This window comes from Lampetra planeri, chromosome 23, assembly GCF_965212315.1.
Source record: "Lampetra planeri chromosome 23, kcLamPlan1.2.h2, whole genome shotgun sequence".
NCBI classification, from domain to species: Eukaryota; Metazoa; Chordata; class Hyperoartia; order Petromyzontiformes; family Petromyzontidae; genus Lampetra; species Lampetra planeri.
In genome coordinates this window covers 5,596,214-5,622,729 of record NC_136129.1, presented here as the reverse complement: position 1 = coordinate 5,622,729, position 26,516 = coordinate 5,596,214, and the positions used below count along the sequence as shown (strand labels likewise).

Genomic DNA, 26,516 nt, shown 5'->3' with positions numbered 1-26,516 from the left:
GCGCACACGAGCCGACCTCGTCGCTCCGTCTCCGCAGCGCTCCTCGTCCGCTCACGTGTGTTCTCTGCTTCGGCGTCCGTTCCGTCACCAGTCTCTTCCATCAGCCATCATCCCTTTCTGGCCATAGTGTTGTCCTTGCCCAAGCTCAACTTACTTTCCCTTGCAATCAATACGGCAATGTCCCCGATGTCTGTTTGTTCCCTGATCCATGTGCTCCTCTTTCTGTCTCTCGATGTAACTCCAAGGGTGAATCTCCATTTTGGACACTTTTCACCGTGTGTTCCATTTTATTAGTGAACGCCACCCTTGATTCTGATCCATGCCACAGTGATTTATGTGCACAGATTGAAAACTTTTTTCTGCAGGTCCAATGGTATGGTGAAAAAATCATGTTTTTCCTATTGCATTCCATCCCGCTCGCAATTTACCTCCTCGCTTTAGAAAATCTGTACCGTCACGGGACACCCATGAAGTCGAGCCTAATAGCTTTTTAGGCCCTTCCTGTTGAAATAAAGAAAATCTTATCTTTATATATATAAATTTAGTCCTGATCTGCATTTAATAACTGCCCATGGACATCTGCACACTGTGATGTGTTTCCGGCGTTAGCGTCTCCACCAAATAACTTCCGTTTGTGCGGCGAACTGACAGCGAGAGAAATGAAACCATGGTAGGAACAGAGCATGAGAGGAGGAGGAAAAAAAACTCCAAATCAATGCCTTGATGTGGGTTTGAGCCGGTGGCACAATAAAAAAAAGAGATCATGCTTTAAATAAATTTCGCAAATACCACATGGAACATAATTCTTCAACCTGACAGGAGTTGGTAAAAAACATATTTTGTCCGTAAAGAATTTATCCATCACTGCTGTGTGAGGTGACTCATTTGTTGACCTGATGGGGGCTGTTAGTTCAAACAATGTCTATGAATTCTTATAATAATTATGTATTATTTTATTTTAAAAGTTTTTGAACTAAATATAATTTGTGATGGACAACTGATGCCAAATACGTTGAGGTGATTATTCAGGAATGTGCTCATAGTTGTGCGTGTGTGTGTGCCTTGTCCGAAGGCCAAACTGGCTCAAATATCAAAACCACAGTCACTCTCACCCTGTCTTCTTTTGTGGTCTACTCTTTTTTTATTCATTTTTACTACCACCCCCCATTTTTTATTCAACTTTATATAATTTTATTTTACTTTATATAATTTCCAAACCCCGTTGCCAACACGGACAAACGTTACCGCTATTTAATGGCTAATGCCGTGATAATCACAATTTCTCTCATGAGACGGCCAATTGGGCCTTATTTTAACCCCAGTAGTATCGGTGTGGAGCTGACCCTTTCAGAAACGTCTTTATCCTATTGACGCAATTGTGCTTTTGCATTATAATCTCCCACAGGAAGTGCCCACTGCCATCCGTCATGTTTATGCATTCATGTATCTGTTTTTAAAACTAGCTCGCTAAAACTACAAGGGGATTTAACCATCGCTATAAATGTAGTGCCAAACAACAGCTAATAATGTCAAGTTGGACTTGCTGGAAAAATTAAACTGTCAGTACTAATATATTTTTTTTATATGGATGTTTCAAATGTTTACCGTGTGTAATAGGTCATGGTGCGGCCCTACTACAAAGATATCTTTGGCCGCGATTGGCGATTGGGCCTCCACTAGACTCGGGGGATCATTTAAGAGCACCTCTGAAGGATATTTTGGTCTACTCTTCCATGCTGATTAGACGTCTTTAAAGATGTTAACCATGTGTATATATTTGTTTATATAGGCATGGAGCTGTGGCCGCAGAGGTTATTGCACTCTGCTATGTTCTCAATGACCTGAGTTTAAACTATTTTAACTAAACTATTTTTATTTTGTTTTACTAGATAATGCCCACTGAACAATATAGCTCTTTTTCAGAAGTGATCTGGCCACAAATGATAGTCCAATGAAATAGCTTATCATGTGGAAATTTACAGCAGCCACATACTTTATATGTATGTTTCTAAATGTGGAGGGAAAAACCGGAGGACCCGGAGAAAAATTCACGTAGCCATGAGGAGATCTTGCAAACCCCAAATATACAGGCTTCAGGGTCGGGATCGAACCCACGACCTCCTGTATACAAGGCGAGGTAGTTAACACCTCGCCACCGCGGTGCCCAGTTGATTTTTTTTTAAGGCTAATGTCAGTGGCGAGTAACATCTAAATTGATTCATGGCTTCCACTTAACCAAACCCCTACTGTACAGCGTGGCGAAGTTTGGTCAAACAACACCCATCACCCACACGCCACTGGGAGACCTTCATTCAGCAGTGGATTGTACATCCGTTTATTCCAGTATATGTGTGTGTGTATATATAAATGGAGGGTTCCACAAAACATGAGGAATTATTTGATGGCTAAGAACAATATTACACTTGTTTCTTTTTCAGTCAGGAAACCCCCAGTCCCAGGACACCTTTTCAAGAGTTTCACTCAGAATGTTTGCCTAGTTTGTTATGTACTGTATTCTTGCCTGCGGGAGGGGCGAACCAGAGCGGCCCTAAGAAAAGTAAAACAACACTCAAACTTCCCACAGATGGGTTAGAAACCTTATTTCTGTTCTGCCCCCCCCCCCCACCTAATGGCCACCACACTGTTGCCTTAACATGATGTGGGTGTATCGCAGCAGTATTGCTAGCTTAGTGTGCATGCGGTGAAACTGGACCAGGGCCCCATGGGCCGAAGGGGCCCAGGCAGGTGCTAAGATATGAGGAGGAGTGGAGGGGAAATTGGCCCAGGGGGCTACTCCCATTTCATTGCTTGCACCAGGGCCCATGCTAACCGCCTTTCACCACTGGTACATCACAACACACACGCACAAACGATGGCCCAATCACTGAGTTGTCCACCAACCCTACGTTCAAGTCAAAAGTTTTTTTGCATGTGTGATTCTCAACACATCAGTAAGACAGAAAAAGGTCTCTTGATTTAAAGCTAGTGGACTCAATGGGTCAGTGTGCGACAGTACACCATGCCGGCACTTCTCAGGTCATCAAACATGGATACCGGTACTTTGGTTTCCCCACTCCCGCCCCCAACTCCCTCTGTGCAGGGCTGGCGCTGCTGCACGTGCTGGAGCAGAGCTTCGGCATGGAGCGGGGGGCACGTTCCTTGCTGCCCAAGATCGGGATCCTGGTGACGGACGGGAAATCGCAGGACGAGGTGCAGGAACCCGCTCGCCAGATGCGCGACCGCGGCATCGAACTCTTCGCCATCGGTGGGTGCCCCCATCACTGGCACGCAGCCACACAGGGACATGCAGACACAGCAGCGGTACACGGCAACTCAACACGATTGTCAAAAACTCTGCACTCAATTTGACATATATGTGTATGTGTGTATAAATGGGCAACGTCTAGGGCAATGCCCCTCCTTCATTTTCAGAAAGATGGAGAAACCTGAGCGATTGAGTGGAGAATAGTTGCAGTCCAGGTGTATAGTGCAATCTCCAACTATTATTCACTGAAACATCATCCTGTTATGCACATATTTGTGGCTTTGCCTTTAAGGGCAGCGTTATTAATGAGTGTGGTTAGTTCTTCATATCTGCGCTCGGGCACCACTGCAGTTTCACAATGTAAAATTACTTTAATTTGTTTCATCGTGATTCGGCTGTGTCCAGTAACCCGGTAGCAAATGAATGACATAAACAAATCAAATTAACTTGGCAGATTAATACATTCATAATAATGCATACAAAAGGACAACAATTTTTTATCTTACCAGGTAAGGCACACTGAGCTATACAGCTCTTCTTAAGAAGCGACCTGGCCACAAATGATAGCTCAACGAAGTGGCTCATCATGTGAAAATCTATAGCAGCCAAATGCTCTGAATGCATGTTGATTCTAAATGTGGAGGGAAAACCCGGAGGACCCGGAGACTAATCCACACGACCACAGAGAGTTCAAGTTCAAGTTCATTTTCAAGTTCATTTATTAGGTATAGCCCTGTGAGCCATTCAGCTCTTGAATCGGGTGCAACCGCAACAAACAGAAAACAAAAACATGAACAAGAAAACATCTTAAAGTGACTATGTGCAAACAGAAAATCCAAGAAAAGACAGCAAAATATTGCAGAAAAAGCACCGTACACCAACACTGTGTGCAAAAATCCCAGTGGATGCAAAAGAGAGAGAGACATACAAACTAAAAATATACAGGGGCGTCAGGCGTCGGGGTCGAACTCACAACCACATGTATACCAGGCGAGGTAGTTAACATCTCAACCTGCACGGCGATGTTGACGGAGGCGGCGTTGCCCATTATTGTCGGGCATGTGTGGCGGTGACGGCGGCGCAGGCATCAAGAACGCAGACGAGAGCGAGCTGCAGCTGATCGCGTCACCCCCGCACGCCGACCACATGTACATCGTCGCCGACTTCAACGTGCTGGACTCCATCATCGAGGGCCTCACCCGCACGCTCTGCAACCGCGTTGAAGCACAGTTCATCCTCATCAATGGTAACCGTGGCGGCGGGGGGGGGGGGGGTGAGGTGGCAATGGCTGCCACGGCAGTGTTTGTTGTGATGGTGGTGCCGGTGGGACTGATTGTGGTGGTTGTTCTGCACTACAAACCCGGCGACTCTGATACGGTTGATGACTACACAACCAGTGTCTTCGAGGAATGTCAAAGCCAGCGAGTGTGATGTTTGGGTCTCAAATGAGGTATTTATTCTGAACGTCCACGTTGCTCCACTCTGTTCGCCAGCGTTCTTCTGGGTCTGAGCGAGATTCTACGATGGTAACGGCGTGATCCCAGAAGGGGTTTTAGTCAGCAGCAAGGAACTTTGTTGAGGTCACGTTTGATGGGTAGGGTCGTTGTCATTGGCACGAAAATGTGTGGTGGCGGAATTTTTCGTCAGGATATGGAGCCAGGCGATCGGCGTCAGTTTCAGTGTTTTTGTTATGATGCACATCGTATTATTCAACCAACAGTGCATCGAGCAGTCTTGTGCACGAGCTCCCCGGGCCAGGCTAGAGCACATTGACTCTGCCACTGAGTGGATCAGTGAGGGGGTGTTTTCGGTTTTGCTAATGACAGTCGGTGACATCTTGTTTGCTCTGCACTTCAGAGGGATACACTTTAGAGCCTGGTGAGAGCACGTACTTGGACCCAGTGGCCGGAGCGTTTTGCACACTGAGCTATGACCTCTATTTAATTACTTGCTATCGCCCCGTCGGCAGCGTGTGATATCTGGATGTGTCCCGGACATGATATCTCCGCTCCACTATCCATCGCTGAACATTGTGCTGAAGTATAATCAAACAACCCCGCGCCATGACTGACATGGGTGTTAAGAGACCATCCAGAAGTGGATTACAAAAAGGGGTTTTATTATTATTATTCAGAGATCATTGAAACCAGAGCTCCATTTTTTTTTTTCAAGGGAGAACTGGCTCCAAATAAACACATCTTCCTACAAACGGATTCCAGAGTGGAAACAAAATTCAAAACATGAAAATGAAAAAAAACAGGAACAACGCAATTAACGAGGAAATACAGAATTTAAAGAACATCATCCAAGAATTTTCAAAACAGTGCCACATGATGACTAAAAACAAAGTACAGACTCAAACACAATACTAAATAAACTACGTATACAGTGTACATTTAAAAACACAGTTAACAAAAACAATCGTAGTTTGCATCCCTTTATCAATCCACTGCTGGCTGAAGGTATCTTACATGCAGTGTCGGTCCTGGGGGTCGTTTGACCATACTTCACCACACTTGTAAAGTGCGTGTCGGTGAAGCAAGGGGGGAGGGATGGCCCAATACAGATTTAAATATCACTCGCCACTGATGCCAGCCTTGGCCAGGAATAAAACTCATGACATATTGTGTTCACTACTCTGCGGCACTGCTCAACTGAACACAATATTTTCTTTTACAATACAAATTTAAGAAAATATAATATTGATCTCAGCAGCAGTAGGAATGCTGCCCGTGGTGCAAAGGTTCGCACATTGAACTTCAAGAGGTCGCCAATTCCATTCAACCTCCCGGCATGGCATTTAAAATAATGGGGCAAGTTTCTTAAATTCCCCCCGCCGCCATCCCTTTTACCTCTGCCCACCCGACAGTGGAAATGTGTGCACCACGGTCGATCGGCAAGTCGTGTGTGGCCAGGAAGACTGTGGGTATTCCCCACCTCTTGCGAGAGGAAGAGGAAGCCAAAATACCCCACACTCCCCTCCCCCCCGAGCAGTGGTTCTCAAAGTGCGGTCCTCGGACCAGCATCAGTGGTCCGCGACCCTCCTCCAGGTGGTCCGCAGGGCTGTGGTGCTAATGCAGCTTGATCCAGACAATAATGACAATGTTTCCATAATAGAGGTTTTTGGATTAGATCTTGTAAATATAAATGTGTCGTTAACCCCGCCGCCACCCGACACAGCCAATTAGCAGAGGTGTGGACTCGAGTCATGTGACTTGGACTCGAGTCAGACTCGAGTCATGAATTTGATGACTTGCGACTCGACTTGGACTTGCATAACAATGACTTTGTCCCACCTATGAGATGTGGACTCGAGTCATGTGACTTGGACTCGAGTCAGACTCGAGTCATGAATTTGATGACTTGCGACTCGACTTGGACTTGCATAACAATGACTTTGTCCCACCTCTGCCAATTAGTAAGGTTTGTCACATAAACCCACAACATCTACAATTCGAGTAATGACAATGTTTATTATTCCTTTTGTTTCGGACAACAATTAATATTTTACTTGTGATTTTTATTTTTAAAATAAAGTTTGGTAAACTGCCCTGATTAAACTACCCTAACCCTAAGATCTAAATGCCCCCCTCCTCGTCCCCACCTGGTCAAATTAATAATTTTATATTTCTTGTATTTAGAGAGAGAAGTGAATGCATTTTGTCACCAGGAGTGGAGCGGGGGGGGGGGGGCTGAGTGGTCCAAAGGGCTACAAAAAGTTTGAGAAACAACTGCCCGAGAGGGGCTCTCCCTGGAGCACTCGCGGAAACTTTTCCGACCAGCAAGGCATAAACACGCAGTTGCAAGCAGGGCGCCTTCGCCTTTCTTACGAATGAAACAAAATTGAAAAGATGTCTATGTTGCTGTCAATAGAGGAGCCCACCTCTGCGCCGCGCCTCTCTCCTCGGGCCCTCGTCACGTCGGACCCGACGCACGGCTCATTCCGCGTGGCGTGGAAACACCCGGACGGCGGCGCCACCCCCCTGCGCTACCGTCTGGAGTACGTGCCCAAGAAGGGAGGCGACCCGGAACAGGTACTCGCACACAGCAAAGATGAAGATCCCCCCCCCCCACCCCGTGTAACCTTAACAGACGGTTGGGGCAAGCGCTGTTAGCGCGAACGAGGTGGTGGGTGTAGCCGGCACCACGCCCGGCAGCCTTTGTCTCCCCAGCGGCAATGTTTACTACACACCACACCAGGTACTCATTTGAGGCTGAGTCGACCCGAAAACGCACCGTAGAACTAAACAGCCAGCACGGCTGCGAAAACCTGTGCAGCAGGATAACCAGGCATTGGTGTATTTTTTCACACTCTGCAACAAATCCCACCTGTAACAATACAAAAGGAATAATATTACTTTTGGACACGTGCACACTCAGCGTTCGCCATGCACAATAATTAATGACTTCCCAACGCTGGATGCATTGTTAGCACGCGAGAGAGAAGCTTTTGGTTCTGCAGGAATTTTCCATCATCATACTCCGCAACGCGAGCATGAATGTAGGCGCCTGCCTTGTCGTGGACCGTGCAGAGATTTGCACGCCCACCGATTTTGGCAATTGCCCTTGCGCTTGTTGGCCGAGCACGCATTCGCTCGATCGCAAGTGGCTCGCATGTAATCGATGATGCGTGCACGGCAATTGTGCGTGGCGATCGTGAGCGGCGATTGTGAGTGGCGATCGTGAGTTACGATTGTGAGTGGCGATCGTGTGTGGAGATCGTGAGCGCTGATCGTGCTCGGCGATTGTGAGTGGTGATCATGAGTGGTGATTGTGAACAGCGATTATGAGTGGTGATCGTGAGCGCTATGATGCAACCCTGATAATCGTCGCGTGCGTCATCAAATGCCCCTTTTCCATTGGCAAAACAAGCCACGCTGGTGCCAGTGCCGAGCCAGCTCGAGGCACAGCTCAGGAGGTGTAAATTATTATTTTTCCACTGCACAATCCGAGCCGTATTACTGACATCGCGTGACGCTCACGCACACGCACACACGTTGCAGCGCCCCAATGATCTGCTGGATGCCATTTTTTATTCATGTTATTCAGGTGTCATGACATCACACACATATTGCACACGTGCCTAGTCCCATCCCCAGCCCAGCTTGGCTCCGTAGCATGGCTTCGTTCTGGCGGGTCAGTGGGAAACCACCTGTACCGCACCAGCCCCGTGCTGGCGCATTTTGAATGGGTATAAGTTCGTCGTGCGGTTCCCGACAAGCAAGGCAACCCGGCTTCTCTAGCCGCTTCCGAACGCACGCTGCGCACCCATGTGCGCACACACGCAGACATGTGCGTGCAAACACCCCCTGCTTCATCATATTCAAGGCCAGGGCTGCCGAGGAATGGCATCGTGAGAGCGTGCCATCCTTGGGGAGAGGACATTCCATGCGCTGTCCCGTGGTCGTGAATAATGTCTGGCGCGGTTCGAAAAAGCAGCTCCATGTGTACCGTTGTCGTGCGGGTTAAAAAAAAAACTTTATAACTCAAATCTTGACTTAAAGCTTTCGTGACTGCAGGAATTAATATTCTTTCGGTCTTTCGGTGAAGTCACGTAGATAGGTTCTAAGAAAACCTATCTATGTGACTTTACCGAAAGACCCAAAGAATACGTTTCTAACTCACTCTGTAAATTAAAACATACACACACACGAAAAAAAACCATAATTACCGAGGATTAAATATAAGGTGTGTGTTTGTAAATTATATCTGTGCAGCCTCATGCAGTTGAATTTTGTAAAGGCATTTAGTGAAGTAAATGAGGGAAGCTGGTTCAGCGGGAGAGGGGATGGTGACTGAACTAACAGCTAATCTAAGCACAAATATGCACAAACACCAACATACATGCTTATGAACACACACATGTATATAAAAACGAAGATGCTCATTCACATGAAGGGTGCCCCCTTTAGACTGGATGGACTGTTGGAGGAAATCGCTGTCAGCGAGAAACAAATGGAGGTGAGGTCAGGGACAAAATCTCCGAGTCAATTCCGTCTCCTCCAGGTTCTGTCGTTAATCCCCCCCCCTCCCGATAGGCTCTCGGCCTACATGGTAGGCTTAGTCCAGAACAGGTTTGGCTCGGTTCAGGTTCAAATACAGGCAGTCGCCAACTTATGAACGCACTTCCAAACGAGTTTCCATAAGATGTCTATTTTAACCAATCGACTTGCGAACTGAACTGCGGAACTATTCAGTTCGGCAAATGTGCAAATGTACAATATTTCTTATTATTCATGAGTTTAACAGTGCTTTCCCTTTTTTCTTGAACCGCAACTTATTTTATAACACTGACCGTACGTTAATTTAAATACAGTACATTATTGTGCTCCAACTTATGAACCGTTCGACTTATATGAACGGGTTTCAGGAACGGAACCCGTTCGTAAGTCGGTGACTTATCGTACTGGTTGCCTGGAGTCTGCACAGCCAGGCACGGAACATGATGTACTGGGATGTAACTCACCATTACTGGGGTGTCGCGCTGGCGAGATGTTAACTACCTCGCCTGGTATACAGGAGGTCGTGAATTCGATCCCGACCCTGATGCCTGCTGTATAATTTAAGTTTGCATCTTCTCTTTCCCTGTGGTCGTGTGGCTTTTTCTCCGAGTCCGTTTTTTTCCCTCCACATTTAGAAACATACGTTTTGAGTATTTTGCTACTGATATAAATTTCCACATAACCCACTTCCTTGGGCTATAATTTGCGACTAGGTAGCTTCTGAAAAATATCGACATAGCTCAGTGGGCCTTACTTGGTAAAATAAAAATTGTTAGTAATTACGACGTGATAAGCACCACCTCCATGTCCACGTCCTTGCCCTGGCCTTCTGCCGCACATACCCGTGCATGCACACAAACACGCACATACAGACAACACAAGTAAACACAGACACGCATGCTCTGGGACCGATCAGCTCCTGTTTGGCACAGTTCATCGTCCAACGCACATTTGAAAAGATCGGTGCATGCGTTTTTTTTTCCCACTCCCATCAATAATAATAAATATGATTTTTTTCTGCCGCAATTGTGCGAGACAGAGGGGTGTGGAATGTTGCTCGATAGTGGAGAACACGCCGTGCTGCCGCGTCTGACCATAAAAAGCCCTGTTTTGGAATTGTCTCGTTGGCTTGCCTTGGACAAAGAGCAATGGGCTAGAAAAGGGCGGCAGTGGAGACAGACGCAAACGCAACCCTAGAACACCTTTATTTCGTGATATATATTTTTGTATCATGGTTGCTGAGTCGAGGTACATAGCCTCATGATGCCAGGCAGTCAGCAATTAAACAGCACTTTTCAAGTTACAATAGATAAATGAGTTCATATGTTTCTTGAATTGAGCAAGGCTATAAAACGATTGAAGGGAATCCCAAAGTCGAGGAGTGTGCAGAAAAGAGTGTTCTCATCTGCAAGTATGGATGAGGTGAAACAGTCCAACTGGTAGTTCGACTTCTCAAATTTGGATGAGGTATTTACAGCAATCTAACTGCTGCGACGCAATGGTTAGCGGCGCACAGGACATGCAATGGGGTTGTTGCCAGTTCGATTCGATCTCCCAGGTGTGGCAGTTGAAACAACGGCGTGAGTTTCTTACAATCCTCCCTCCTCACCACCTGTGTCTACCCAGCAGTGGTGTAACAGGCTTCACACGGCAGTTAGCCAAATCTGCAGGTTGCGTGCGGTGAGAAAATGTGTGGGTACTCCCAGCTCTGGCCAGCTTGGAAGAGTTGGCCAAATACCCTCCAGAGGGACTCTCATTACCACCCTAGTGGAGGACCTTCCACCAGTAGCGGCACTGTTGGCCGAGGGCAACTGAGGGCAGGCAGGTGCGCGTGTGCAACGTGAGGTTGCACGAGCAAACCTCCACCTCATTAAGGGGATAATCGGGTGCAGACGGGGTCGGCCCGGGGTTACACGCTGACACCGGAGGTGTTGCAACAGAGAGACATGCGATAAGGGGTGATTGATGGCCTGACAGACGCCAGCCTGTCTGGCCCTAAAGAGACACAAGGGAGGAGCTGGGTAATTGGGAGGAGGATATAAGGAGGCGCGTGAGAGCGGAGCGGGAGTTCGGGTTGCTGGGACCAAGGAGAAGACATCTCGCCGCTGCCACTCAAGCCAGGGACGGACCTCAACCCTCGCTAGTCGCCGGGCGGGTGATGGTTGCTCCCCCCGCCTGGATCGGACGAGTGAGTGGGTCTGAGGGAACGTAGGCGAGGGCAGCGGCGCAGAGTGAGGGAAGCTGTGTGCAAGCCTCTGTGTGAGTGCTGCTGTGTGCGAGCCTCTGTGTGAGCGCTGCTGTGTGCGAGCTCTGTGTGAGCGCTGCTGAGTGCGGAGCCTCGAGTGCGGAGCTGCTGAGAGGAAGAGCTGCCGCAGGGAGGTTTGTGAGGTGTGAAGTAGATAAGGGAAGTTAGTCAACAAAAGTGACCATATAGACAGAGATAGGAGTGCCTACAACTGGTGCAAGAATAGAATAATAAAGTGTAAGCAGGTGATCTGTAACAACGTGCCCACTGAGTGATTTTCCAAGATGTAGTAGAGTTCACGACTCTTGGACGCCGGAGTTGGAGGCACACGGGTTTATTACACACAGCACGGTTGTGGCATACAATTCTAGAGGGGGTGTCGGCCCCCTCACCCGGCTAGCTGGGGATATACGCGCTAGCTACTTTCTAGCCTGCCTCCTAGTCCTTCTCTAACGGGCTAGGGGAGGCTATCTGGCCCGACACTGGTAAGTCGGGCCCGGTACCCTGAGTCCCAAACCAGCGCTGACAGGAGCACCGGCTCTGGATCTCGGGACCACGCCACTGGCTCGGTCCTGTTCGGCCCTGATAAGGACGGCGAACCAGGGGAGTCCAGGGCTCTAGCTAAGACGTCTTCAGTCTTCACTGGTTAGCTTAACAAGAACCCCGAGCCCTCCGATACATCCCCTTTTATACCCAACCCCCCGCTGAGGGGTGGGGGCCCCACCCGGGTGCCTGGCGCGGACGTCGTAGAGAGCACCTCCCCTGTGCACTCACGTAGCCCCGCCCACTGTGTTTGTTTGCCCTAAGCTGCCATGCATAACGGGCTCTCTCTCTAACACCTCTACACAAGAATAGAATAATAAAGTGTAAGCAGGTGATCTGTAACAACGTGCCGACTGAGTGATTTTCCAGACACTATGCATGCAATTTCAGGGCGCCACCTTTACCTGCTTATGAACAAAAACTAGATACAATCGAACAGATTCCACCTTGGAAGAGTTGGCCAAATACCCTCTCGAGGGGCTCGCTAGAGCTCCCTCTAAATGGAGGCTCTGACAGGAGCATTGGCGGCATGAGCAATTTATTCACAGGGCTGGACCTTTACCTTTTAGCTGAGAATTATTATTTCATTCATACCAGCGCTGAAAGTGAAACGAGTTAAAATGGAACCTGAACAAATTACAAATGAAATTATAACAAGCGCTTTCATAAATCTGCAAAGAAAAAAAACATCGAGTCAAACATTTCCTGCGCTGAAATTAAAACGAGCAATAAAAAAAGTCACCGCCTTTATTTATTTTTTAATCACGGCTTGCTCAGCTCTAAGCCCAAAGGCTCAGGGGCGCCAAGTGGCCTAGCAACAAAGCAGCACCGTTGGAGCTGTAATTTGGAATGGTTAATGTGCGTTTCTTGAATCAAGCAAGGCCACGTACGAGAACTCGGCAAATGGATGACGATGGGAGGCAATTTTCAATGTGAGAAACAAAAACAGGTTAGCAACTGAAACAAAACCACAACAACTTGTTCGAGTTAGTCGTGACTTTTGACACAAATTTCCCCTTGAGCGGGAGAAAACCAGATCTTTTATCCGCCGCAACGTTGCGCCAGACCGGGTAGCGACGCTTTAGGGCGCCGTGTCGTCTCTCATTGCACTCTGCATAAAGAAAGCTTCCTTTTGAGAGACCACAAGCAAGCTCCCCCACGAGCATCGCCCCCGCCCCCCATACGTTGAAAATGAACGCATACTGTTACTATAAAGTCTGTAAACCCTCGCCTTTCTCCCCCTCCCCCCGAGGAACGCCTTTGGCATTCTCTTGATGTGTCGAGAGTGTTAAGGTTTTATTTGGAAGGGAATGGACTCATTTCGTCAGTAGGAAAGACTGTTCCTTGTTTTTTTTTAAATGAGGAGGAGGGATGGGGGGGATTGAGTTGAGGGACTTGTCTGTGTCAAATAGCCGTGCCTCAGGAGTATTCATTTCCATCACGCAGTCTCTGCCAACTCTGAGAGTTTTGCCACCGTAGGCCGAGATGCAGTGATGTTGCGTGTGTCTGATAGAGCTGTGATGATTCACTGCCTTCCACCGCCTCCCTCCCCCCTCCACCGAACACTGGCGATTCGGTGAATAGCCAACATTCAAGAATCGGTCATTTTTTTGGGCATTCTGGTGAACATCACGTCCACGAGTCGCGTGATTCCCATTACATACACACACATAGGAAATGCTGCCCCCGTATTGAGTTGAGGGGTAAATAAATTGCAGCCTTTTGTTTTTTGTCGCGGTGCACGCACCCAAATGCCCGAAAATTCCCAGAAACAAACAGTGCTATTGAAGGTGTAAGAGATTAAGGTCGACATGTTTCTTGAATTGAGCAATAATATTACAATAATTTATGGCGAAAACAACGATGGAAGGGAAATCAGTCGTCAAACAGGCGGTCTATAACTTTGTCCTTTCAGTTACAGCCTTTTGTCAATCAGTTGTTTAATGAAGCCCTCCCCATGCCCTGCTAGTCGTGAGGTTTATTTGACCATACTTCACCGTATTGGACAATGTTGAATGGTAAAGGGGTACCCAGGAACCGATTTAGATGTTACTCACCACTGATTTTATCCGTGGTTGGGAATCAAATGCAGGTCCCGGCAAACCTGAATTCAACACCCAGCCATCAGTGGCGAGTGGTATCTGAACTGGTCACAGCCTCCAACCCACAATTACCAGTCATCCACCTGACGTGTCCAACATGGTGTGGGGGAAGATCTTCATCCAACGGCGTATTGACAGGGAACTGTCAACTAAAAAGACAAAGTTAAACAGACCCAGAGCTGTTGGCGGAAAATAGGAGGCGCAAACGCAAAGGAGAGCCAAGAGGCTCCTCGGGCGGCTTTAAGGCCACGAACCCAAGCGGGTGAGGTCAGGCTGCTCCGGTGTGAGGTTGAGCGGCCTGGGTGAGAGGCAGGAGCCTTACGGACGTGGCTCGTGATATAGGCTTAGAGGTTTTGGTAGAACGCAGGATTTGGGACTTGGCAACCATGGATGAGGCCGGATTAAGCTTAAGGGGGGTACCTGGGGCCATTAAAGTGTTGGGAGCCCCCCCCCCCTCTTTGTCTATTTACTTCCATTCCATGGGCTGTTCTACCACCACCCTCTCACTCGCGCCCTTCGCTTGCGCTGCTGCCCGCTCGAGGTCATTTAAGGGGGGCGGACCTTCCGTGGCCTTTCTGGACAACTCTCCTTCCCGATATGAGGAAGCCACTGGTAGCTCTGCACTTTTCAACCATCTATTTTATTTCCAACTACTATTTGGGTTTAGATTGTTTTGTCCTACCCCCGCACGTCTGATGAGCTACGCACGGTGCGAAAGACGTTCAACATACATACACCCATGCCCAATTCCACCTTGGTAATTTAATTTATCGTATTTAAATGTGATGTGTGAATTATAAAGCTAAATCGAACTTAAAACGAGCGAAACAATTTTAATTTCTGCCCATAACTAGTAGTAATGCGCAGCATAGTGACTTAAATTGCCAATAGGATTTCCTCTCATGCTACAGTGTTACATTTAATGGTTAACACGCTGGACTGGCAATCCAGAGGTCACCGTTTGATTTGATCTCCTGGCGCAGCAGTTGAAAATATTGGGAAAGTTTCTGAAATGCTCCCCACCTCTGTCCACCCAGCAGCATCGCCAGGTGAGCAGGTTGTATGCAGTGGAGTAACGTGTGGGTATGTGCACCTCTTCTAAGATGTCTCGGTAAAGTAGAATATTCGGCCAAAATACCCGACAGAAAGGTCTCTAGCACTCCCTTAATTAAGAGGCCTTTCTACCAGCAGTGGCATTAGTAATAAATTCCAGGTCTGCACCTTTACCACATTTGGGGGCCCCTTAGGCCAAGAGTAGGAAGCAGTTAGAGTTGACAGCTTTCAAACCAAAGGTTTGGTAATTTAGCGACCATCTGGAATGTGTGATGCTGCACATTTTATCTTCGTTGCGTCTATTACGAGATTCAGGCCAGGGTACTTGCAATAACTCAAAACAAATTATTTGCAAATAAATTGGCATAGCTGTAACCTTAAATAAAAAATAATGTCATACATTTATCCAAAAATGCTTCTTTGAGTCTCGACTCTTTTATATGAGGGGTGACAAATTATTCATAGGTTATATTCACCCCTGGAATGTCTGGAGGAAACCACGCGTGTGAGGGTATAAGCAGCAAGGCAGGCTGGCAACCACACCAAGTTCGATTCCTCCCTAAGGCTACCATCGTTGCCGAGTGATATCAGAACCAGTCCTACTTTCCTCCGCTACCTTAACCGACCCACAATGACCAGCATGGGGAGGTATAGTTGAAGATAACAAACCCATGACTGACAAAGCATGAGGAGGACTTTATCGATTTGGCAGATTGAAAATGGCTGCAATATAGATAGACTCGTAACCTTCTTTCTGTACTGACTTCTGCAGGCCACCGTGTAGTTAACCGGAAAAGTGTAATAAGTTTTAACGTTTGTCTTGTTACGGCGGTTTCACTTAAAATCCTTCGGCCTTGTAAAAGCGTATCCAAGCATTTAGACCGATTAGGTAGCCTTTACTCGTAAAACCCATGGCGAAGGTTTTTCGCGGTCTCGTAACAGCCCGGGTGTAAATGTTTAAGCAGCCCAGCCACCTGTGAAAACACTTCTTTCACACACACACACGTGCACACGCGCGCACACACGTGCGTGCGCGTATTCCCTAGAACGACCAAAACTACCAAATTCCCATCCATAATCGAGCATTTGCACACACACACGTACACAATTGCGCCTCAAAGGAGCATTACGTCTTGGTAACTCTAACCTGCTTTTTCAAATGAGAGCGCTTAGGCAGGAACTGGATCGTATATATACCCAGGCACAACACTTATCCCTGCGAGGAATATTAGTACATTTACCTCTTAATGTACCTGTTGGGGTCCGAACGCGCTGACAGCAAATGAGATTCGCACATGTGTAAACGCACACATGCATGCACACAGGCAGGCAGGGGCACACTTACGTAATCCTTTGGGGAAAATTAAATCTAACCTCCTTTTTCAGATCCAAACTCACGCATGCATGCACGCACCAACATGTACACACACACATATGCACGCACACGTGCACTTACGTACTTATAATTCACATCCTCCCCCCCAAAAGTTTCCAGATTTCAACGAGCACATGTAAGACAAAGACAAGGCAAAGGTCCCCTGTATAGCATTTAACATCCTGTTCAGGCAAGTGCTATGAGTGAGCATCTATTCAGGCTAGCATGGGACACGAGGGGGTGAGTGGTCAGGACCACGCCCGGCCGCTTTTGTCTCCCCAGTTCAGATGTTTATACACCAGACCAAGTACTGTACTGATTTAAGCCTGAGACGACCGAGGGGAGGCCCAAGACCAATTTAAATATTCGCCACTGTTATTGGTCATGAGCGGGAATCGAACTTTGGTCACCGGTTTTGTGGTGCAGTGCGCCAACCTCTGCGCCACTGGATCCCACACACAAAACACACACGTGTGTCCACACATTCCCTTGCATCCAAACTCACACACATGCATGCACCAGAACCATACACACAGATGCGCGCTCTCACGAATTTCATACTGAAACATCACATCCTGTCCCCAAAGTTTCCAGATCTGAACTTACGCTTGTAAACACACATACACACGCACACAGACACACACAACCGATCATTGCCATTGCATATTTGCACACGTGCACATTTCAAAACATTTAGGCGCACAGCCTGAGTCGATAGCCTCTCACGGAAAAGGAGGGAAAAGCTGACGGAACATGCAGTACCTTTTGCGAATTGTAATTAAGGCTCAGAAATAACCAAGCGGAGGTTTTTTGATGAACTATTCTCTACAATCGGCACGGAGAAGCAAGGGAAACTATCCAACCAATCGCAAACGAGCCGTTTAATTTGCACTGACGCCTCCACAAATCACGGTGCATAAAGTGCAGCAACCCTTGGAAATGTGCGCGCCATTTATACGTTTTGGCCTGATGGGCTGAAGTAATGATAATAAAATAACCGTAACTTTCTACCCCTTGTTAGTGGCCAAACATGGCCGCAGGACACTCTTGAGAAAGAGCCTCGGGACTCGACGTGGCATTCCCAAGTAAACAAAGTTGCGTTTCGTGTCATTAAACCCCAGCGCAGTAAAATTGTCCTCCCTCTTATCCAGGGAGTGTAATCATGCAGCGGCTCGGAGTCATTTAATATCGGCCTCCCCCCTGTGAGCTTGCCACACATGGTGGTGAAGTGATTACGTGTAAGCAGGGCCATCCATAGAGGGGTGGGTGCGAGGCCTGGGACAAACCACACCGTGTAGACCCCCCCCCCGACGCCTTCAAACTAAACCGGGAGTATTACATCTGACACCGTGACGTCGCAGCACGGGCCCCCCCCCCCCCCAAAACGCGGGGCCCAGGGCGGTCGCCCAGATTCACCGTGTACCCTAGGGATGGGCCTGCATGTAAGAACCGGTATCTTCAAATTCGTGCACGGTGTCCGTTCAGGTCACTCAAGCCAAAATACACAGAGATCACATGTCCACGCCTCGAGTAGACACCGTATTAGTCGGGCATTTGTTTCGTGTTGCGTGTTAGTGATGTGAATAAGGTATATGCATCGTCTTGTGTGTTTTGTGTTAGGCACGTGGGTCGTGTTGTGCATTAGTGTGTTTTATGTTAGTATAAGGCATGCGTGTCATTGTATGTTAGCATGTTTTGTGTTAGTAAGGCATGTGTGTAATGTTGTGCGTGAGTGTGTTTTGTGTTAGCAAAGCATGCGTGTGATGTCGTGCGTTTTGGCACCGCAATGTGGCACTGACCATTCCGCATTCCAATTTCTCCTGCACGGCGTCCGTGCTGCAGCCTGCGCTCCCCCTAGAAGGCTGTGGTCCACAAGTTGAGAACCACTGATATCGGTGTCGTGTGTAATACGTTCACGTGACCCTCTGATGATCCTCGAAGTGATCACTACCCTGAATTGTGACAATTCATCAGATCATTGAGGGAGTTAATGGGGGTCTGGGGTGCTGGGTTCTTGAAGCCTTACCCCCTCACTTTTTCTTACACACTTGATAGACAGTTACCGTATTTTTCGATTTAAAGCTTTCGTGACTGCAAATTCTTTTGTCAAGGCGCCCTTTCCTCCCCACCCCTTCCAACCCAGCTTATATATATGCTCCAAGCACGTGTGCTGTTTCATTCAGACGCTGTCGCCTCGACAGACCTGGTTTCACCTGAGGACGGCTGCTTGCGTTGTGGCCGAAACGTCGTGAGAATTATTTTATTATGTTTTATTTTTATTATTTTATTACTTCCCTTCTACGTGACTTTACCGAAAGAACCAAGAAGATGAGTTACCGTATTCTCCGGACTATAAGACACTCCGCCAAGTTTTTATGAAAATACAGGGGGAAAAAATATTGTCCTGTAATCCGGAGAATACGGTATTAACGCCTGGAATTTAAATTATCGAGTGAAAGAAAACGTTTGATTAAGACACCATATTGGTTGGCAGCATACATCATTGAGGTCACAAACGTGGCTGAAAAACTCATCTCCTCGTCCCCAGGAACTGCAGTCTCAAGTCACGTGACCTGTGTTCCAACGAGGTTAACCATACTTAAAGCATTAGCGAACGAACTCAGGGAAAATGCAGTATACATATATATAAACTCCTTTTGCAAATAAGACAACTGCTTTTGCCCCATTCGTTCACTCATTCATCACGCAAAGTCAACGAAGGGCCGTTGCAGCGAAAACGTGTGACCTCTTGTGACAGCATTCGCATCAACTGCCCTTTTGCTGCCCACACCATTAGGTCTCACGGTTAGCACACACAGCACTTGCAATCCGGAGGTCGGAAGTTCGATTCCGTCTTCCCCGACGCGGCAGTCGCCTCCGTCCTCCCAGCGGTACAGACGGATAAACCCACAGCTGATCAGCATGTCGCGCTTGATGGGGTAAACAGTGGGAACTCCCACCCCTCTACTAAGTGGACACGGTTCCGCCAGCGTTGGTGCACGCGAGCAGTTGCAGGGCTGCGCCTCTACATTTGTGAATGGGCACTGAAAGGGAGTTGTATTGTTTGAGGATTTTTTACGTTTTAACATAACTACAGTTACTCATATTTAAATGTGGGTTACACTGACATGAAGTCAAGTACACCCCTCAAGTCCGCAATCATTATTTTAATTTTTAAAAGTTTATGCCTCTACATGAAACGGGTTTTCCTGCAATGCGTATTCCATGGCCTTCGTTAAATCTTAATAAATGCCCGTCATTACGAATTATGCTCATATATATATCCTGTACCGGGGAGGAAGCGGTGACGCAGTAGTTAGCGCACCGCGCTATGGACCCGGTGACCTCCCTTTGACTTGCAGCTGTGATTAACATCAGTGACGAGCGACACTTGAACCGGTCATGGGCCCTCCCCACTTAATCAGTCCACACTGTGACCTGCGTAACAAAGTACGGTCAAACAACACCCATGACCGACGCAGCATGGGGGAGGCATTCATCCAGCATTGGATTGAAAAGGGCTGCGAAGTATAATAAATGTACAATAATAAAATACTTCGCCAAATGTGCACACCACAATATAGACCACCTGAAGAGACTTGGCTTGAACAGAGAGATTTGCGCACGACACGAGTGCTTTATTCAGAACTGGCAGAAAGGCTGAGATGTCTCTGTCGCAATCGGCCATTGGAGCGATGAATGTTTTATTGGTTTTCACACGTCGGCTTTTGAGCAATAGTAAGAGCACGTAGGTGCAATCCGGCTTCATGACACTCGGCACAATTTGGTATCTCGGCTATTAGATGACCGTGTGGCTACGGGAATCGAGCGTTTAAGCCGGAGCAGATTCTTTAACGGAGGGAACGCATTCCGCTCGGACGTGTTCCCTCTTTTGGATGCTACTCCATCGTTAGTCTCGAACTGGTGGCGGCTCCGGGAATCAGGCCTTCAAACCCGAGTGGATTATCTCAGTGACAAACGCCTTCACCACCTGGCCACTCTGTAAACCAGTTTCACAGCAGCCATCCAAAGCCCCCCCCCTACCTCCCCGCTGCTTCCAATAACTGGAGCGACCGCAAAGACCTCCCTGGTCTGCGCACGTCTCAACGCTCCAACGTGTGTTTTTGCCTCGGCACTCTACGAGCCGGGCTGACCCTGCGGCCCGAAAGGGTTAAAAAATGCGCGCCTCCACCGAGCGGTTGCAGAGCAGTGGTTAGACAGTAGCGGCTGGACGATGGGAGGAAATACCAGCAGTCTTATTACAAACATGTGTGCCCAGATACGCCCCCACCCCAGGCCCTTTTCCTGCTCTCCTCTCCTTTCCAAACTCACACCCCCCCCATCCCCACGCCACTCCGCACACTTGGAGCTGTCCCTTCACAATTCATGCTCATCCCCAAGCCAATTTTTGCTTCTTTTTTTCACTTTCTTTCTCTCCCGCTCCCTTTTTTTGCGAATGTTGTAAGGCGAGACGTGACGCAGTGGTTCGCGCCACCCCGTTACGAATCTGCGAAATCCGAGTTCGAATCTCGGCCACAGCCTGCAATGTTTGCGGGTGATGTCTGAACCGGTTCCGGGCTTCCCCTAGATCGACTCAACCTGAATATGTGTGCACCTGGTGCTGCGTTTAAACATGAGCAATGGGGAGAAACAAGGCTGGCCGGGCGTGGTGCTTCTTGCCACACCGTCTCCTCATGGGCCGTGGCGGCCTTAATAGGTGCTTGCTAACAGCACTTGCTCCAAAATTCTTCCTGGCTTTGATGGGAGATTCTTTGTTTTTCATGCCTGGGAGGTTGCGCTATAATGGTCAGCAGACTGCTCAGTTGAGTCTCAACGTCTGGGTTCAGTTCCTAGCCGCGCACATCCATCTCCGGCACTTGGCATCTGAACCTATCCTGGGACCCCGCTAATTTGACTCAAACTTCAATGTCGGTGCCTGTTGTAACTGGGAAGACGAAATGCTGTTGGGTGTGGTGCTGGCTGCAGTGCTCCTTTCTGTGTCACTACAGCCTCATTAAATAGGCACTCACTCACACCACGTGCGTGCAAATGCGATCCACTCTTGAGAATGCTAAACGTTGGGTGGGGAACGGATTTTTGGCAGTCGTATTTCGTACCTGTTCCATTCATGGGAGTTGTTTGACCGCACCGCCAAAGCAGCACGGAGAGATGCATTCTAAGATTACACCTAGAAACAGGAAGGTATAGATCGGTGGAATCAATGCATATTGGAGAGATATTTACTGTTTTAAAATAAATATTAGGTTCGCTTGGGCAGCACACTTTGAAAGGAGAGGCACGGTGGCCAATTTATGATGCTGGTGACCAAATGAATGGCTTCCGACGAACAGAGCGCGCCAAAGAGGATGTCTGCCGTGGAGGTGGTTGCGATGACATCAGCTCATGCGCAGGATTGTGGTCAACTCAATCTTCATTAGCCAGATCTCAAAACGCTTCCCTTTTTTTTCCCTGCTCAGCCTCAGCCTGGCTGGCTCTCCGTATAAAGCATTAATTTTTCCAATGTTCCTATAAATCATGGTTACAATCGGGACGATCAACATAAATCGCTGAGAGAAAGAACGTTCTAGGAATTGGGAAATTGCTCAACTTCTTCGAATAATTTGAGTAATTTATCCTGCATATCAGAAAACAGTGGTGCAATGGTGATAATGATAATAACAACACTACTGATGATGCCAATAATGATGACGATAATGATGAAACTGAAGATTATTATGATGATGAAAATGATGACGATGTGAGTGACGAAGGTGAAATCAACTGCTTCGTAGGTGCAGGGTGGATCATTAACGTCGCAGGTTCGTGAGAGACGGCAACAGCTCGAGGTGGAGGCCTTCATCCAGCAGTGGATTGATGGTTGATTGACGACGACGATTTGTGTCCGCGCGAGCAGAAGCACGTGAACGGCTCCGTGCTGCTGACGACGCTGAAGAACCTGAAGCCGCTCACCGAGTACCTGGTGTCAGTCTTCGCTGAGTACCCGGTCGGGGACAGTGAACCGCTCTCCGGGGCCGAGACCACACGTGGGTACCACGCCTGCCTACGGGAAATGCTGCCTTGCCCCAGCCGTCGCCGCAGGCTGCCCGCCCCTGTTCAAGGCCCAAGCTCTCGGCACCTTCTGTTTAGAACTGCCTTTTTGTTTCTTTGGAACTGCTTTTATGTTTAGTTTGTTGTCCTTCCCCCCGCGCACCTCCGAGGTGTGTATGGATGTTTGTTGAATTTATTTTGCACTGTAGCCACACCGTGGTAATTGGAGATGCGGGGAAAGGAGAACAAACTGAACAGAAAAAGCAGTTCAACAGAAATACGTTTTCAATCTCGATTTCAAAAGTGAATAGTTCCAGTGGATTCCTAATATCGGAAGAGCGTTCCAGACGGCCGCAGAAAATGCGCATCTGAAAGCGTGCGATGCAGTAAATTATGATGATGATGATGAAATCAACTGCTGCCGATTAGCACGGCGGCTCTGTGCGGTGCGAAAGCAGTTTAACATACACACATGCAAGTCTGTAACATGTGTTTGTGATGCGTGGTTTATAAATAACAAGTCATGCAGCCCAGCCCGGGAACCCACGCTTGCATTACAAGCGGCCTGCGAATGCTCACCAGTTAAACGATTCCGCTTATTTATTGACCAACGCGTTGAGTTTTTTTACGTTACGTCTATGTGTGTATATATATGTCATTATAAGGCGGCCGGGTGTGGTGTGCTGGCCTTCATAGGTGCTGCTCACTAACAGCCTTTGCCCCAACAGTTTGTTAAGGCTATACAGGGGATTTTTGTATATAAAATTAAATAAATGTTTTACTGTATTCTCCAGATTGTAAGAGCTTTAAAAATATATATATATATGCTGGGTAATCAAGTGTTAAGATAATAATTATGATGATGCACTTTTACGCTCCGTCCTCCCCCTCTATCCTGACATCTTATTGCCTGGGAGGGATGTTTGTGTGATGCGTGGGCAAATTTGTGTAACTTTATTGACACCGTGCACAAATTGGGAGTATGTTTTGCTATCCAGAACGTCTTATAATACTGAGAATACAGTATTCTTGTACACAGATCATTCTTCGTACAATCACTGAACGGTAGGTCGGTCGTTCTTGTCATCTGCCCCATGATTATGGAACTCCCTTGCCCCCAGTGGTCTGTGCTGTCGACTCCCTGCCCCTGTTCAAGTCCAGGCTCAAGAACTTCCTTTTTATTCTCTCTGCCTCTGACTGTCTCTTGTCTATAACTGATGTGTGGTGTGTTATTCGCTTATTTCTCCCCAGTGATGCAAATGTCCTGCTGTTCCACACAGCATTTAGACAGTGTATGTATATTCCCAGCTCATACGGCAATGTAATTATATCACTCTCAACCCGCCAGGCATGTGCTACCCCTACAATAAGCCACATGTCTAACGTTAAACGATTGCACAAACCGGTGGCATAGCGTGGTCGGCAAAGGTCCTGGTGCAAGGGATGAAAAAGGGAGTCCGCTGCCCAAAGTTTGCCCCCGCCCCCTCTTCATAGCCCGGTGGCCCTGGTGCCCCTTTGACCAGTGGACCCCGGTGCAGGTGCACCGCCTGCACACCCGATAACCCCACCGCCGGAACTCAACCTTAATCCTATCAGGAGATGGAAAGAAAAAAAATCAGGCGAACACCATGGGAAACAGCAGCAGACTGCCTCTGCCTCCAAACGTAAATACGCCCACCGTTTCCGTACGGTCGTCTTTGAGATGCAGCCTCGTTCAGAAGCAATGGTCATCAACCTTGTTGGTATGGCAGCCCCCCAAACAAAGGCCACTGGTCCCCACACACTCCTGCTCTTCCCCCACCCCCTCCAACCTAGCCCCCACAACACCCTCCCCTCCCAGGTTTCTAAGGCCACGATATACAGGTGACGTGTCCAAGCTTGGAGTCAACGTGGTGTTCTTGTGTTTTTGCGTGAGTTAAGGCACGTGTTTCATGTTGTGTATCCGTGTGTTTTGTTGCCACGATGTTGCACTGCCATTCCCTGTGCGCATTCGAGATTTCCCCTGCTTGGTATCCACGTCGCAGACAAGTTAAACGCTACGAACTCTAAAACTATTCAGCTCCCAACACCCATCTGCAATCGTTGTTTCCCCAGTGCCGCTGGCGGTGCCCCGCGCCCTGCGTCTGTCGGACGTCACCGACGCGAGCATGCGGGCCACGTGGGAGCGCATCCCGGGCGCCATCGGCTACTCGCTGCTCTACACGCCAGCCTCAGGGGGGGGCAGTAAGGAGGTGACAGGCGATGGGGGGGCGGGGGGGGGGGTGAGATATAATGAGGAACATGGTTCAGAGAACATGTGCAGATTAAAGGCACAAATTCTAAGACATTGGGAAAAGTGAGTGGGGATTGGGCAGGACGCGTCGCTAGAAGGGATGATGACGGCCAGTGGTCATTAATAATGGCGCAGCAGCAGCCGAACGCGTAAAGTGTCCCGGAGGACGTCCGTTGAGAAAGATGGATTAATGGAATCGGCTCGTGTGCAGTGCTAGGTGAATTATTACAATTTTAGGATTGTGGGAGATGTAATGGATTGGTGAGGCATTCATCCAGCAGTGGATTTACCGTGGCTGATGTTGTGTGTTGAGAAAAGCCTGTTGAGACCAGAGGTCTCGTTTTCAAGGAAGACCCGGGTCCAAATAATTACATCATTCATCATAAACTCTCGTGTGGAAATTTAAAACACAGAGCTAAACATATTAGCAGGAAGCCTAACTGCAAACAGTTTTTTTTAAACGCATGTAGCAGCAACCAAATGAATTAAGTTGCCACGATGATGCTGGTTGCAACTGCCAGTGAAACGTCGTACCAAATCGTTAAACTTTGCGGATCGCTCTCTAACACACATTGTTTTGCTGGGGCAGTAATAAATTAACGCTCCTTCGTTTACGCAACAACTTTATTTATTTGGCTGCGTCGTCGGTTGGAGGAGGGTGTACCACACATATTGGAAATTTATTCACGTGACAATCCCATCTCAAAAATCATCAATAACGAGTAGATTTCTAGAGTGTGCTACAGGGGCCTAAAATTCACAACCAAACACGCCGCTGTGTTGTCACATCCGTAGGCGATGACGTGCGTGCACTACGAGCATGTTGGCTTGCGTGCAGCGTGTGCGTGATGTGCGCTCGCATTGCGCTCGCATCGCGCTTGCCAGTTGAGTATAGCCCGCGTTCGCGGACGCGTCACACCCCGGCCCCCCACCCCCCACGCTGTGCATGCAGGTGGACGTCGGGCAGGACCAGGAGGAGTTGCAGCTGACGGAACTCCTCCCGGGCACGGAGTACACCGTGTCGCTTGTTGCCCGCTACCCGGAAGGAAGGAGCGAACCTCTGCGCAAAAAAGAGAGCACTCGTGAGAGACGCCACAGACACAGACAAAGATCCCCCCCCCCCCGTCCCCTTTGCCTCCCTAGTTGCGGTGTTTTTTTACGCACCGTACCAGGTACTCATTTGAGGCTGAGTCGATCCTAGGTGTAGGCCCAGTACCGGTTCAAATATAACCGCCACTGTTATTGGTCGTGAGTGGTAATCGAACTCGGTGTCGCCTGGTTCGTAGCGCAAGCACGCCAACCACTGCACCACCGCCGCACACGCACTCTGCCTCGCCGCCACATGTCCACAGCAGTGCGGCCATCCTGCGCAAGCACGTGCTGCTAGAAATACTTGAACTGTCACAAATTCAGTCTGTTCTGAATGCTGGTCTTGTAGCAGCTCCCTCGTTGGGAGTTTCATCAGTCCGTGAGCGTGCAGACGTACAGCCGTGTTTTTATTTTTTTACCAAGCCCGATAAGGAGCTTTCCACACTGTGCGGACCAAGGGGGTTATTTTGACATACTTCACCTTGCTGGTCAGCCCTGGTTGGTGAAAGCCAGCAGCATAGA

The 26,516-nt window shown here is 48.3% G+C and overlaps 1 protein-coding gene across 2 annotated transcripts in view; it reads left to right on the top strand.

The window, feature by feature from the left end:
* The window catches only part of LOC144726306 (collagen alpha-1(XII) chain-like), a 132,459-nt gene that overhangs the window by 56,793 nt on the left and 49,150 nt on the right, over positions 1-26,516 (top strand). For both annotated transcript variants that reach the window (XR_013587264.1, XM_078604899.1), the window contains exons 20-25: positions 3,101-3,265; positions 4,350-4,511; positions 7,139-7,299; positions 22,500-22,629; positions 24,728-24,864; positions 25,858-25,987. Coding sequence is in view for 1 of the 2 variants with exons in the window: in XM_078604899.1 (XP_078461025.1) it covers positions 3,101-3,265; positions 4,350-4,511; positions 7,139-7,299; positions 22,500-22,629; positions 24,728-24,864; positions 25,858-25,987 (885 nt within the window). In the remaining variant the exon portion in view is untranslated. The remainder of the gene's footprint in view (positions 1-3,100; positions 3,266-4,349; positions 4,512-7,138; positions 7,300-22,499; positions 22,630-24,727; positions 24,865-25,857; positions 25,988-26,516) is intronic.